The 16,472-nt window shown below is 42.4% G+C and overlaps 1 protein-coding gene across 1 annotated transcript in view; it reads left to right on the forward strand.

Moving 5' to 3' along the window:
* The first annotated feature begins 1,348 nt into the window (after positions 1 to 1,348).
* The window catches only part of LOC124553352, a 179,998-nt gene continuing 164,874 nt past the window's right edge, over positions 1,349 to 16,472 (forward strand). Inside the window, exon 1 of the mRNA XM_047127226.1 lies at positions 1,349 to 1,471. Coding sequence (XP_046983182.1) covers positions 1,349 to 1,471 — 123 coding nt within the window. The remainder of the gene's footprint in view (positions 1,472 to 16,472) is intronic.

Here is a 16,472-nt window from a genome sequence, read left to right on the forward strand (position 1 = left end):
CCCTGACCCCCTTTTCCTCATCCTCCCACCCCCGCCCCACCTCGCCTCTTTTTCCCTCCTCTCCGACCTCCAGTCCCTCGGCAGGTCCCTACCAGTTGATTTTATTCTTTGTGAGTGTGCCGAGCAGGATTAGCCAAGCAGTCTAAGGCACTGCAATCATGGACTGTGCGGCTGACCCTCATGGAGGTTTGAGTCCTCCCTCGGGTATGGGTGTGTGTTTGTCCTTAGGATAATTTAGGGTAAGTAGTGTGTAAGCTTAGGGACTGATGACCTTAGCAGTTAAGTCCCATAAGATTTCACACACATTTGAACATTTTTTTTGTGAGTGTTCTGTCGTTCCAGTGGTCTTAATTTTTTTTTAAGCATCTCACGCTGTGTGATTTTTATACTGTGGACAACTTTTAACTTGTGTTTGACTATTGTGATTGTAAGTGCACAACAAATTGCCAGCTGTGTTCTTTTAACTTTATGTCGACTTTTTAACTGTCCCCCAGTGCATTGTTCCCTATTGGTGTATATTTTAACTCCCATCATGTCCATCTAATGTGTCTTTATGTCCACCTTTTATCCCCTTTCTTTGTAAGTGTTCCCCTCTCATGTTTCTCGTAAAACCGTTTGGCTGAAGAGCAGTGGACTGTGCTGCTGCTAGCCCTCCCCTGACTATGGGGCAGAAGGATGCAATTTCAATACAGAAAAAAAAAAGTTATATTTCACAGGCAGATGCGAGAAAAAGATAGTAAAGCAAACTCAACCCCCCCCCCCCCCCCATACATCACTCTCTTCTCGGAAACGTAATACAAACGCTCCCAATCATGTTCTCCAGGAATGTGAAACTCTTACTGCGCGTAAGAAGCGCGCCACTGTAATAAGTGTTTTTTTTTCTGTTTCCCTAGCATTTCATTTGATACAGTATGTTATGAATTATGGAAGTATTAACAGAAACTTCCTAATACTTTTGGTGCTAACGAACGAAGCTTTGTTTTTCACCAACAGTCGAATGCTCCAGTGGCCGCCACTGCGACACAGTTAGGTAAAATGTAGTAAAACTATTTTACACTAAACATATGCGGCGAAACACCGATACAAACAACGTCCGCCATTCTGTCACACTCTCCGTCAAGCAAAATTTTTCGGAAAACACTTCAAAAGCTATCTTTGACGAAAACGTCAAATGACTCAGTATACTGTCAAATGTTTGACATACATAGTAAAGATTGACAAATTACTTGATCACATTCGGAAGTCTCAAAAGTTGACACACAGCGTACGATCACTGTGGCCGCCAATAGTATGTGACTCGACTTCGGGTAGTGACGAACTAGAGACGGCGATAGGAGACCGGGTTAAGATGATCGCCATGTTTTCCCGGCAGCGTATAGAGCTGACATCTGTCGGCGACGCCGAGCAACAGGGCAGCACGCATCAGCTGTGTGGATCTCGCAAGAAGAAGTTCAGCAGGAAAATACGGAAAGTAAGAGATATATTCTTATCGATATCAATAATTTAATTTTAGTTGCTTATGATGATTGGATTCAGTTCCATTATCTGTTAACAGCTTGTGAAGAGAATACTTCACACCCAGCAACGTACTTGCTAATGTGTTCCTTATATAGCGAAAACGAATTGAAGAAGGTTATTCTTGTTACAACTATTGTGCATAGAGAAATTTTTGTAGGACGCAGACTATGTGATCTGCGTCGTAGAAATGGTCAATGTGAAGCGCGTAACTGTAGTTTAGGAAACGTAACGGTTAAGTTTTGTAACCTTATAGGCCTTCACATTACATCATCTTGAGTGTATGTTGCATAAATATGGTCATAAAAACACAATGAGGTGGGAGAGCGTCGCTCATATTGCAGAAGGCATGAAACTTTCACTTAGGCGTCTTGGCAGTTACGTATTGCAGCAAATGCACTGCTTTCGTGTCGTGACTTAGACACTTTCCAATTGGCTGAGGACACTCTTTTGTATGTTCGACGTAACAGATTTTGGCAAACTCGTTTCCCTGTATTCTAGTGCCCAATTTTGATAGGTTTTGTGAGGGATAATTTGTATGTGCTCTAGTAGAGCATATCTTCAGATATAATATATTGAGATTGCGTTCTGGGAATCGAGGTACTGAATTACCATTTATGAGTGTGTCACTCACCCTTTTCTTACTCGCAGTTAAATTTTCCATTGTTTGTCACCCAGAGCAGGATGCAAAGTAACTGATGCATACAGATCAAAAAATTGCCATAACAGATTGGACCATATAGCACAATGGTCAAATATGGCAGTTTTTCATCAAATATTCACAAGTTAACGGGATGCACCTCATAATATGTACACTTGTTAGAACTGAAAAACATGTTAAAACATTTCAAGGTAACTGAAATGCAGAGTTCAGTATGTTTTCTTGAAGTATAAAATCCATACTGAAATTTAAAACAATTCATACAGTGAAATGCGTTTGTGGTACTCATATCATGGCAGATCTGGCTCTACACGACTAACCGTTCTTGCCAAATAAGTTTGTATGAGGTACAGGCATATGGAGTTCCCTCAAGTACTCACTACAAGCAGATATATTTTCATTTTCTTAAAACTTCCCCAGGAAATCAGAGATGAAGTTAAGGTGCTGCTGAAATGCAATTTTTATCACAGTACCTGAACGCAAAAACAAAAGTATCAAATTATTTTGTGGATTTGCCTCAGAATTATTTATGATACACAAGTATTATTATGCCTATAGTGTAATAAACAAACATAGCACCTGTACAAAATTAAACACATAAACATATTCATACAAAAAACATATAATTATTCTCAAACACACATATAAATAACATACTCAAAAAAATTAAACTCACTGAATGAAGTGTTTTCTGTGTACAAAAAATTTGAGAAAAATGTTCTTGTGAGATTTTGTGGACTAAACAAAATACAGTCAAATACAAATTCAGTGCACATTGTCCAGAAGAGAACAACATCAACTGAAATTTTACTGTTTCATTTCTGAGTAGGTCTACTGTATCTATTCTGATTTGTAGTTTAGAAATATCATTTTTGTGTCTGTAATTGGCTGAAGGCTTGCTTGCATCATTAAATTTAGTGTATGTGCAAAACAAAGTACATGCTACCATTTGCACATCATCACTGCCTACACCATATTATGTGCATTATCTGTAGTGTAAGCTACAATTTTATTGGTAATACCCCGAGTTTAAGTCGTATTTTGCAAGTCACAGGAAATGTTGTCAGCTGTATGCTTGTCATGGAATTCAAAACTAGATAACAAATATGAGTTGCAGTTTTCATCAATGAAGTGATCAGTCACAGTGATAAAGCAGATGTAGGATGCAGCTTGCACTGCAGATCTTACTCGCACTGGTGTGTTGTCCAACACCTGAGAGAGTAAACTGTTGGAGAGTATTTTACTACTGGGAGGTACATAGTTTTCGTTTAATAAATAAGTCATTTTTCTAAATTCTACACTCTCAACTACATTAAATGGAAGATTTCTTTAACAACAAGTCTTAAAATCTGTTCGTCTATTTTGGCTCGTTTGGATGAAGTCTTGGTGTAAATCCACTAATCTTTGTTTCTCTACCACACATACCCAGAACTGAATCTTGCACAGATTGTTCGTCTTGACGCACAGGCACTGAAATAACAGATTCCTGAACAGTTGCTTTGGTAACTGAACTGGTTTTGAACGGGTGTCACTTAAATTAACTGTTTGATCCTTATGTCTCAAATGTCTGTCCAAGCAACTTTTAAACGACAACACTGCGGAGCACAAGATACATTTAATTTTCTCAGAATTCATCTTCATAAAATAATCCCACACTGGTCTTCGTAATGCCATAGCCGAAGACAGAAGAACCAACATTAACTGAAATGTAGGCGGGAGCAAACTGCAGAAAGAACGGGATCATTATAGAGAATAGGCACATTGACTATAGCATCAAAAATTGCGCCACTAATTCGAATAAATAACAAAATACAAGAGAAAAAATTTCTGTCCCCCAAAGCATTTCCAACCATTACTATAAATCCAACATGCTTCCCAGCCCTTCCCGTTCACCATTACACCGTCAATGATACATCAATCAGATGCTTGCAAGTATATGTACATTCATTTCATGTTCGAGGTGCATTCAAGTTTTAAGGCCTCCGATTTTTTTTTCTAATTAACTACTCACCCGAAATCGATGAAACTGGCGTTACTTCTCGACGTAATCGCCCTGCAGACATACACATTTTTCACAACGCTGACGCCATGATTCCATGGCAGCGGCGAAGGCTTCTTTAGGACTCTGTTTTGACCACTGGAAAATCGCTGAGGCAATAGCAGCATGGCTGGTGAATGTGCGGCCACGGAGAGTGTCTTTCATTGTTGGAAAAAGCCAAAAGTCACTAGGAGGCAGGTCAGGTGAGTAGGGAGCACGAGGAATCACTTCAAAGTTGTTATCACGAAGAAACTGTTGCGTAATGTTAGCTCAATGTGCGGGTGCCTTGTCTCGGTGAATCGGCATACGCGCAGCCCTTCCCGGACGTTTTTGTTGCAGTGCAGGAAGGAATTTGTTCTTCAAAACATTTTCTTAGGATGCACCTGTTACCGTAGTGCCCTTTGGAACGCAATGGGTAAGGATTACGCCCTCGCTGTCCCAGAACATGGACACCATCATTTTTTCAGCACTGGCGGTTACCCGAAATTTTTTTGGTGGCGATGAATCTGTGTGCTTCCATTGAGCTGACTGGCGCTTTGTTTCTGGATTGAAAAATGGCATCCACGTCTGATCCATTGTCACAACCGACGAAAAGAAAGTCCCATTCGTGCTGTCGTTGCGCGTCAACATTGCTCGGCAACATGCCACACGGGCAGCCGTGTGGTCGTCCGTCAGCATTCGTGGCACCCACCTAGATGACACTTTTCGCATTTTCAGGTCGTCATGCAGGATTGTGTGCACAGATATGTCAACTCTGGAGGCGATCTGTTCAACAGTCATTCAGCAATCCCCCAAAACAATTCTCTCCACTTTCTCGATCATGTCGTCGGACCGGCTTGTGCGAGCCTGAGGTTGTTTCGCTTTGTTGTCACACGATGTTCTGCCTTCATTAAACTGTCGCACCCACGAACGCACTTTCGACACATCCATAACTCCATAACCACATGTCTCCTTCAACTGTCTATGAATTTCAGTTGGTTTCACACCACGCAAATTCAGAAATCGAATGATTGCACGTTGTTCAAGTAAGGAAAACGTCGCCATTTTAAGTATTTAAAACAGTTCTTATTCTCGCCACTGGCAGTAAAATTCCATCTGCCGTACGGTGCTGCCATCTGTGGGACGTATTGACAATGAATGCGGCCTCATTTTAAAACAATGCGCATGTTTCTCTCTCTTTCCAGTCCGGAGAAAAAAAATCGGAGGCCTTAGAACTTGAATGCACCTCGTATATGTCTAAAAACTGCCACTGTACACCTGTTTTTATTCAGAATGTTGTAGGTTTATTTCCATTTTCTAATATGATTACTGTACATGAATAGACAAGCATACGGTATGAGAGATGTCTAATTTAACTGAATGTTTTTCACACATTTATTACACTCACCAAAAAATGTTTAGCATCACCCCGGCTCCCAGAACTCCTGAAGATAGACATGGACTGTGAATATTGTATACCAGACACAGTCCCTTTGAATGTTCAGAGATGTCACTAAACACGCCTAAAGATGTAAACAACCATGCATGAGCAGTGCCTATTAGACAGATGGCGCCCGACAACCAATCAGTTCCAGTCATTCCAACAGGAAGGAGGCACACGGCTCATGTTGTCTGTAGTTCAACCATGCCTAGATGGTCAATACCGCGGTTCTATCGCCTCCGCATTGTTACTTTGTGCCGGGAAGGGCTCTCAACTAGGGAAGTATCCAGGAGTCTCGGCGTGAACCAAAGCGATGTTATTCGGACATAGAGGAGATACAGAGAGACAGGAACTGTCTATGACATGCCTCTCTCAGGTCGCCCATGCACTACTACTGCAGTGGATGACCGCTACCTACGGATTATGGCTCAGAGGAACCCTGATAGCAATGCCACCATGTTGAATAATGATTTTTGTGCAGCCACAGGACATCATGTTACGATTCAAACTGTGCACAATAGACTGCATGATTTACAAATTCACTCCCAATGTCCATGGCGAGGTCCATCTTCGCAACAACGACACAATGCAACCTGGCCAGGCCTAACGCCATAGACACATTGTCCAGCGAGTGCAGCAAGGTAGAGGTTATCCAATGTTTTGGGGTGGCATTATGTGGGGCCAACATATGTTGCTGGTGGTCACTGAAGCTGCCGAAATGGCCGTATGATATGTGAATGCCATCCTCTATCCAATAGTGCAACCATATAGACAGCATATTTGGGAGGCATTCGTCTTCGTGGATGACAATTCACTCCCCCATAGAGCACATCTTGTGAATGACTGCCTTCAGGATAACGACATCGCTCGACTAGAGTGCCCAGAATGTTCTCCAGACATGAACCCTGTCCACCATGCTTGGGATAAATCAAAAAGGGTTGTTTACCCCTATACCGAATCGCCATTGAGGAGTGGTACAATCTGGACCAACAGTGCCTTGGTGAATTTGTGGGTAGTATGCCATGACGAATACAGGCATGCATCAACGCAAGAGGACATGCTAAGGGTGTTAGAGGTATTGCTCCCGCCTTTAGTTCTGTTCGTGTTGGTTCTTCTGTCTTTGGCTATGGCATTATGAAACCCCCTGTGGGATTATTTTATGAAGAGGAATCCTGAGAAAATTTAATGTAACTTGTGCTCGGCAATGTTGTCGTTTAAAAGTAGTTCAACTTCTTGCTTAAACAGACATTTGCGACATAAGGATCCAACATTTAATTTAAGTAAAACTCGTTCAAAACTAGTTTTTATGAATCTGGGCAGTGACGAAGCCATTTCAGTTGTAAGGTAGCTATAATTTAGTACCTTACAAGCACTTTGCCGTGATTTACAACCAGAGTTAGGTATCATTTGATAGGTTGTACATCATATATTTGACTATTTAAAGGAAACTGACATTGTCACGTACACCTTGTAAATAGTTGTCAACTCTTATTGCATGAAAGGTGACGGAGTGTCTTTATTATCAAAATGGCGTAATGAATGATTGCCTATACTAGTAGAGGTTGGAATGCCTGTGGAAATGAAACGGCAGGTGTAACTCAAGCTCTGCGTGGAAAAGCCCGCACAGGTGTGTTGGTGCTGCTTAACACAGGAAGTAGCCAAGACGGACGGTCGGGGCACCTGAGTGCTGAAGCACAATACAGCGGCGGCTGGTTAGTGTTGTAGAGGGGCTGGAAAGGTAAGCGAATAATACTTCGGAAACTCTGAAAATCTGGGACGCAGCAGAGAGGAACGAGGAAGCGTTACCTCGGAAATCACACAGTCTGGGATATTTCCGAGGATTTTTATTCTGGGAAGCGTACCATTGTATGTATTCCTAATTAACGGGAATAGGTATTTCCTCACAAACTTTCCACGCTGGACGACGAAAGACTAAAACATGGTTGGTCGGCGTTCGGAAGAATCTGTAGAGAGGGAGAATATTACGTGGTTTCGAGTATATGATTTGCTTTCTGCAGTTATGAGGGAGGGGAGCCGAGTTTTGCTGGGAAGCCAGTGGTGGAGAGAAAGTGGGTTTCCCGTTTTGAGCACCCATGTTTGACGGTCGCTGAGTATCAGCTTTGTTGGTACAGACGGACTTGCTGTCTTTGCTCTCATGAGATTTTATAATCAGGCAGTTAGGCACTGTACTGTTGCGAACTTATGCGATTCTGGACTTCGCTTCCGAGTAGGGAGTTGTCGTTGAGTACACACGTTCAGTGACTGAGAGCACTTCTTCTGTCTACACTCATGTAGAGACGTTATCTGAATTCCGCCCTTGTGGCTGGGAGTTGGCGTTTCTTGTCTGTAGAACACAGAAAGGAGAAGACAGTATTAGATTATACTAGTCAGAGGACCGCCTTCTGCCGTCCTAGTATTTGAAAGAGCTTTTATTTTGTGACTGGAGTTCTTCCATCGTCGCAGACATGTATGAGAACCATCACTCCGACACACCAGACGCAGTACATACGGTGATATTGCTAACTGCTTCAGCGTATTAGGGCTATAAATCTAAACAGCTGTGATCACATAAGTTGTATTTCCACTGAGGTTCCACACCACTGTAGATCATTTTTGAAAGTATTGTCTTGGTACGTAGATGATGTCAGTCATCTCGCGTTATTTATATTAGATCACGTAGCCATAAAAAGGGTCAGATTTGGGCAATTTGTTAGGAAATTCATTTGTATCTCTTATGTCCATTGGACATTGATATATAAAGATTTGTAATATATAAAGGGGGTTTTAATTTACAATAAATGTATAAGAAGAAACAGCATTTATCATTTTGTAGTTACTACACTCATGCTCATAAATGAAGGATAATGCTGATACATGGTGAAACAATGCTCTGGTGGGTGGTTTGTGGGTTTAAATCACCTCGAGGTATGGCCATGCGGTGCATTTTACCTGCGGTCGTCGCACAGTGGCGCTGGCAGCAGTCCACATACGCAGTGATGTGTTGGTGCATGTCACAGTATGATGGAGTGAGTAAGTGTGCAGACGTTTTCCGACGTGCTAATGGTGACTGTGTGTTGAAAATAGCTCAAAGAACACATACTGATGACGTTATGAGGAGTAGAATACTAGGGCGACTGGAGGCTGGTCAAACACGGCAGGTCGTAGCACGGGCCCTCCGTGTGCCACAAAGTGTGATCTCAAGATTATGGCAACGATTCCAGCAGACAGGAAACTTGTACAGGCGCTACAGTACGGGACGTCCACAGTGTACAACACCACAAGAAGACCCACATCTCACCATCAGTGGCCGCAGACGGCCACGGAGTACTGCAGGTAGCCTCGCTCGGGACCTTACCGCAGCCACTGGAACAGTTGTCTCCAGACACACCGTCTACAGATGACTGAATAGACATGGTTTATTCACCCGGAGACCTGCGAACAGCAGAGCCCATAAAGCCTGGTGTCAACAACACAGTACATGGTCATTGAAACAGTGGTCCCAGGTTATGTTCACAGACAAGTCCAGGTATAGTCTGAACAGTGATTCTCGCCGGGTTTTCATCTGGCGTGAACCAGGAACCAAATACCAACCCCTTAATTCCTGCTTGTCTTTGACAGAGGAACTGTAACAGGTCAGGTGTATCAGGACGTCATTTTGCACCAGTATGTCCACCTTTTCAGGGGTGCAGTGGGTCCCACCTTCCTCCTGATGGATGATAACACTCGGCCCCACCGAGCTGCCATCGTGGAGGAGTACCTTGAAAGGGAAGATATCGGGCGAATGGAGTGTCCTGCCTGTACTCCAGACCTAAACCCCACCAAGTACGTCTGGGATGCTCTCGGTCGATGTATCGCTGCACGTCTTCAAACACCTACGACACTTCAGGAGCTCCGACAGGCACTGGTGCAAGAATGGGAGGCTATACCCCAGCAGCTGCTCGACCACCTGATCCAGAGTATGCCAACCAGTTGTGTGGCTTGTGTACGTGTGTATGGTGATCATATCCCATATTGATGTCGGGGTACGTGCACAGAAAACAGTGGCGTTTTGTAGCACATGTGTTTCAGGACATTTTTCTCAACTTATCACCAATACTGTGGACTTACAGGTCTGTGTCGTGTGTGTTCCCTATGCGCCTATGCTATTAGTGTCAGTTTTTCGTTCTGCAATTATCCTTCATTTATGAGCATGAGTGTAGTTTCCTTAATTATTCATTTATGTTTATGTTTTAATTTATATGTTAAAGAGCAAAAAGGAGGAGATAACATCACCATTAACAGATCTGCTTCAGGGGGTAGTCAGACAGGGCCAAATCTTCATTTTCGCATTCAGTATTTTCTGTTGCGCACATTCATTTTACACCCGCCTGGAGTAGCATCTTGGATATGGCTTACTCTGCCAGGATCTTTCTTAGAGTTTTCTGATAGTAGTCATAAAGTGGCTTGAAACCACGGAAATTTTCAAAAAAATTTTTCCCATTTATAATGTTTAGGTGTTATTGATCGTGATCACCAGCCTGCGTATATAGTTTGCAGTGGTAAAGTCACGCAATAACATTAAAAATAATATTTGTGTTGAAACTTCCTGGCAGATTAAATCTGTAAGCCGGACCGAGACTCGAACTCGGGACCTTTGCCTTTCGCGGGCAAGTGCTCTACCAACTGAGCTACCCAAGCACGACTCACGCCCCATCCTCACAGTTTTACTTCCGCCAGTTCTGCAAGGTTCGCAGGAGAGCTTCTGTAAAGTCTGGAAGGTAGGAGACGAGGTACTGGCGGAAGTAAAGCTGTGAGTATGGGGCGTGAGTCATGCTTGGGTAGCTCAGTTGGTAGAGCACTTGCCCGCGAAAGGCAAAGGTTCTGAGTTCGAGTCTCGGTCTGGCACACAGTTTTAATCTGCCAGGAAGATTCATATCAGCGCACCCTCCGCTGCAGAGTGGAAATCTCATTCTGGAATGTTTGTGTTTTTTATTGTATTTTTTTCAGAGGCGTTGCGCTTCAGCCGACTGGCTGCAATTTATTGATATTTCTGTTGTCAAATGGTTCAAATGGCTCTAAGCACTATGGGGCTTAACATCTGAGGTCATCAGTCCCCTAGACTTAGAACTACTTAAGCCTAACTAACCTAAGGACATCACACACATCCATGCCCGAGGCAGGATTCGAACCTGTGGCCGTAGCAGCAGCGCGGTTCCGTAGTGAAGCGCCTAGAACCGCTCGGCCACAGAGGCCGTCGTTACTGTTGTCATTTGCCATTGTATTTTGTTTGTATTGTAACGATACTGCTCGTCCACGACGCTGCCATTAGTTTAGCTTGTTTGTTATAGATATTTTATGTTACATGCCAATTTCATAATAAATGTGGGTAGAGTAAATTGTGTGTACTTTAAAGAGTGAACCCTTATCAGGAATCACTCCATGATAACTAGGGCGAAAGCGCGCTTAGTGGCACAACAGATCACTAGTTGTAACAATATAGAAATGGCAGATACACGGGGCAATCAAGAAAGCCTATGGGATGAGTAAGCTTTGTTGGCAGCACAATGCACAGGTGAGGAGAGTACTGGTCCAAGGGAACTTTTTAAGGGTGATAGACACAGTTAAGTCCGTGGTGGGTAATCTGATAGCGAAGATGAGGAACAGATACACACTGAGGCTATCGTGAAGATAAGTGTCCATAATGTAGGAAGTACTCAACGACGACTCCCTACCCGGAGACGAAGTCCAGAATCCTCTAAGTTTGCAATAGTACAGTGCCGATCTGTCTAACGCTGAACGCGGGACAATCGTGGTAGATCGCCGTCAGTGACATCGACACGAGGCAGTATATCAGGGGCATGCCTTGATGACTTTCTTGAATACTAAGAAATGGGAGGGAAAAAGGCAGAAGATCGCCTAAGAGTAGAGGAAGAGAAAGTCACAATAGGAGAGAAGAGCTAGGTAACACAGGTGTGCTGGACATCCTTGCATACCTAAAAGCAATGAGAAGTGAAATGGGGAATAAAATTCAAGTCAAATAAAAAAGGGGAATGATGAAGGACGCTCTGAAATGGGAAATAAAATTCATAACGTTAGTGCTGAGATGGGTACTAAAATTCAAAACGTTAGTGCCGAAATGGGAAGTAAAATTCAAAACGTTAGTGTCGAAATTCAGTCGATAAAACTTGAAACGAGGGAAGTGAAAAATAAGGTGGTGATGCTCCGAACAAAACTGCACTACTGGCCATTAAAATTGCTACACCAAAAAGAAATGCAGATGATAAACGGGTATTCGTTGGACTAATATTTTATACTAGAACTGACATGTGATTACATTTTCACGCAATTTGGCTGCATAGATCCTAAGAAATCAGTACCCAGAACAACCACCTCTGGCCGTAATAACGGCCTTGATACGCTTGGGCATTGAGTCAAACAGAGTTCGGGTGGCGTGTACAGGTACAGCTGCCCATGCAGCTTCAACAAGATACCACATTCATCAAGAGTAGTGACTGGCGTATTGTGACGAGCCAGTTGCTCGGCCACCATTGACCAGACGTTTTCAATTGGTGAGAGATCTGGAGAATGTGCTGGTCAGGGCAGCAGTTGAACATTTTCTGTATCCCGAAAGGCCCGTACAGGACCTGCAACATGCGGTCGTGCATTATCCAGCTGAAATGTAGGGTTTCACAGGGATCGAATGAAGGGTAGAGCCACAGGCCGTAACACATCTGAAATGTAACGTCCACTGTTCAAAATGCCGTCAATGTGAACAAGAGGTGATCGAGACGTGTAACCAATGGCACCCCATACCATCACGCCGGGTGATACGCCAGTATGGCGATGACGGATACACGCTTCCAATTTGCGTTCACCGCGATATCGCCTAACACGGATGTGACCATCGTGATGCTGTAAACAGAACCTGGATTCATCCGAAAAAATGACGTTTTGCCATTCGTGCCCCCAGGTTCGTCGTCGAGTACACCATCGCAGGCGCTCCTGTCTGTGATGCAGCGTCAAGGGTAACCGCAGCCACAGTCTCCGAGCTGATAGTCCGTGCTGCTGCAAACGTCGTCGAACTGTTGGTGCAGATGGTTGTTGTCTTGCAAACGTCCCCATCTGTTGACTCAGGGATCGAGACGTGGCTGCACGATCCGTTACAGCCATGCGGATAAGATGCATCTCATCTCGACTGCTAGTGATACGAGGCCATCAGGATCCAGCACAGCGTTCTGTATCAGCCTCCTGAACCCACCGATTCCATATTCTGTTAACAGTCATTGGATCTCGACCAACATGAGCAGCAATGTCGCGATACGATAAACCGCAATCGCGATAGGCTACAATCTGTCCTTTATCAAAGTTGGAAATGTGATGGTCTGCATTTCTCCTCATTACACAAGGCATCTTGACAACTTTTCACCAGGCAACGCCGGTCAGCTGCTGTTTGTGTACGAGAAATCGGTTGGAAACTTTCCTCATGTCAGCACGTTGTAGGCGTCGCAACAGGCGCCAACCTTGTGTGAATGCTCTGAAAAGCTAATCATTTGCATATCACATCATCTTCTTCCAGTCGGTTAAATTTCGCGTCTGTAGCACGTCATGTTCGTGGTGTAGCAATTTTAATTGCCAGTAGTGTATATAGTTAGAAATTAAGTTATTGCACTGAAGGGATATGTAGATTTATCAATATTTTCTGTGCAATTATCATGTTAAAAGATGTACTATAGTGCATAAAAGGGCAGGATTTCGAGAGTGAGAAAACTAGGGTATGTTTCTGTGTGTAGGCTAAAACTATATGCACAGCAAGCTGAGCATACAATTTGAATGGTGTCTGGCGTTTAAGATGTGCTATCTGTCCATGAAGGAATAAAGTAGAAATGAGAAACGTGTGCAACTGAAAATAAAAAATAAAAAAATAAAAAGTTTTAAAGATGTGTGAATAGGTAAATTTATTACCCAATTGATGAGGAACATGTTATGAGAGAATTTCTGCACTTTGAAAAGATTTTAGAACTACTGCATGAAATTACTGTCTATTTTCCATGTTTAGCAATGGGGCAACAAATGAGTGACTTGCTAGTAGAGGTTTGCGGAGACACGCAGGTGTGTCGTCCAAGTATGATTTGTCTCCATCCAGAGAAACGAGAGTTCACTAGGTGGCCTGCTCCACGTGGCTACACGAGAGCGCACCGTTATTTGTATGTGGAAGTGTTGTATTTATGCTGTTCAGAGAGACGGAAGGGGCTGGAAAGATAAACGGGTAATACTTCGGAAACTCTGAAAATCTTGGACGCAGCAGAGACGGACGAGGAAGCGTTACCTCGGAAATCACACAGTCTGGGATATTTCCAAGGATTTTCACTCTGAGAAGCATACCATTGTATGTATTCCTAATTAACGGGGATAGGTATTTCCTTGCAAACTTTCCGCGCTGGACGACAAAAGACTAAAATTGGTTGGTCGGCGTTTGGAAGAATTTGTAGAGACGGAGAATATTCCGTGGTTTCGAGAATATGATTCGCTTTCTGCAGTTACGAGGGAGGGGAGCCAAGCTTTGCTGGGAAGCCAGCGGTGGAGAGAAAGTGGCTCTTCCGTTTTGAGCTTTGTTGGTACAGACGGACTTACAGTCTTTGCTCTCAGGAGACTTTATAATTAGGCTGTTAGGCATTGTACTAATGCAAACTTACAGGATTCTGGACTTCGCCTCTGGGTAGGTAGTTGTCGCTGAGTACACACGTTCAATGATTGAGAGCACTTCTTCTGTCTATGCTCATGTAGAGACGTTATCTGAATTCCGCCCTTGTGGCTGGGAGTTCGCGTTTCTTGTCTGTAGAACACAGAAAGGAGAAGACAGTATTAGATCATACTAGTCAGTGGACCGCCTTCTGCCGTCCTAGTATTTAAAAGAGTTTTTATTTTGTGACTGGAGTTCTTCCATTGTCGCAGACGTGTACAAGAACCATCACTTTGACATACCAGACGCAGTACATACGGTGATTTTGCTAACTGCTTCGGCATATTAGGGCTATAAGGCTAAACAGCTGTGATCACGTAAATTTTATTGCCACTGAGGTTGCACACCATTGTAGATCATCTTTGAAAGTATTGTCTTGGTACACAGATGATGTCAGTCATCTCGCGTTATATATATTAGATCGCGTAGCCATAAAAAGGAGCAGGTTTGGGTAATTTGTTAGGAAATTCATTTGTATCTCTCATGTCTATTGGACACTGATATACAAACATTTTTAATATATAAAGGGGTTTTAATCTACCACAAATGTATTAGAAAATACAGTATTTATCTTTTTGTAGTTACTAATTCCCTTAATCATTCATTTATGTTTGTGTTGTAATTTATATGTTGAAGAGCTTTAGATTTTGAAAACTATCGTTTATTTAAAGGAAAACCAGGTAAAATCTTAATGAAACAAATGCCATACCTGGGAACAGCATTTCTGGTACATCACTCAATTTTAGATTCAGTTACTAACTTCTACTCAAGTTCTGAGAGACTATCCATTCTTGAGATTAAATGTAAAAACAAAGGATACTCTATAATCAACTGTCATGCACCCATAAACCAGGACAACAAAAATAACCCGGAGAAAGTTGAAGAATTTTGGGAGATACTTGAAATGGAACTGGATAGATGCTCAAAGAAGAACATAAAAATGTTAGTAGGCGATTTTAACGCACAAATAGGAAGGGAGAAAAAATACCATGGAACAGTAGGCCTCTTCCCAGGTCACAAAAGAACTTCAAAAAATGGAGAAAGGCTTATAGAGGTATGTAGGCATTTCAACTTGAAAATAATGACAACACATTTCAAAAAGCTGAGCCGAAAAACTAAAACATGGAGATCACCAAATCCACTTCTCGGAGAATTCCAAATTGACCATGTGGCTATCTCACTTCATCGTCAAGAAGAAATTCAAAACACTAAAGTGCTGAAAAGCCTTGATGTTGATTCAGACCACTATTTGACTACGATTAAATTCAGACCACTCCCATTTCGAAAAGAGAAGAAAACCTTTTACAAAATTCCAAAATATAACACAGAAACTTTAAAAAATGAAGAAATTAAACAACGGTTTCAAAGAGCATTGCACAAAGATAGCGATGGCATATCCACAATAAATAAGGAAGCGGGATGGGAGGAGATCAAAAACGAAATAGTTGAAATAGCAAAAGAAAATTGTCTCGTGAAAAGAGTAAGAAGACATCCATGGTGGGACAATGAATGTGATGAGAACCTGGAGAAGAGACAGAAATTGTGGCAGAAATGGAACTCCACAAAAGATCCTCAAGATCTTGACAATTTTAAAATCCAGAGAAGAGACACAGCTAAGCTTTTCCGTAATAAAAAAAGAAGACAATTTCAGGATAACCTAGAACAGATTGAGGAAGACTTTAAAAGAAATAATTCTAGAGATTTCTGCAAAACTTTTAGAAAACAGCTAACCAAATACCAATCCCCAAATTTATGTTTTAAAGATGAAGAGAACAAGCTAGGTTTGACAAACAAGACTAATTGTGAAATATTAGCAAAATATTTCGAGAATCTACTAAATTGTGAACCACCCAAAGATAAAATGAGTTTTGAAAACCACCGAAATACTAATACCGAGTCAAAACCTCCAGACGCTGAAGAAATAAAACACATAATACACAGTCTAAAAAACAATAAAGCCCCAGGTGAAGACTCCATAGTACCAGAAATCCTAAAAATAATGGATACCAACCTCCCACAAGTTTTGGAACATATGTTTAAGAAGATCTGGGACGAAGAAAGAATTCCTGAAGACTGGCAGTGTGCCCTGATACACCCACTACACAAAAAGGGGGATAAG

Source organism: Schistocerca americana, chromosome 11 (assembly GCF_021461395.2).
Source record: "Schistocerca americana isolate TAMUIC-IGC-003095 chromosome 11, iqSchAmer2.1, whole genome shotgun sequence".
NCBI classification, from domain to species: Eukaryota; Metazoa; Arthropoda; class Insecta; order Orthoptera; family Acrididae; genus Schistocerca; species Schistocerca americana.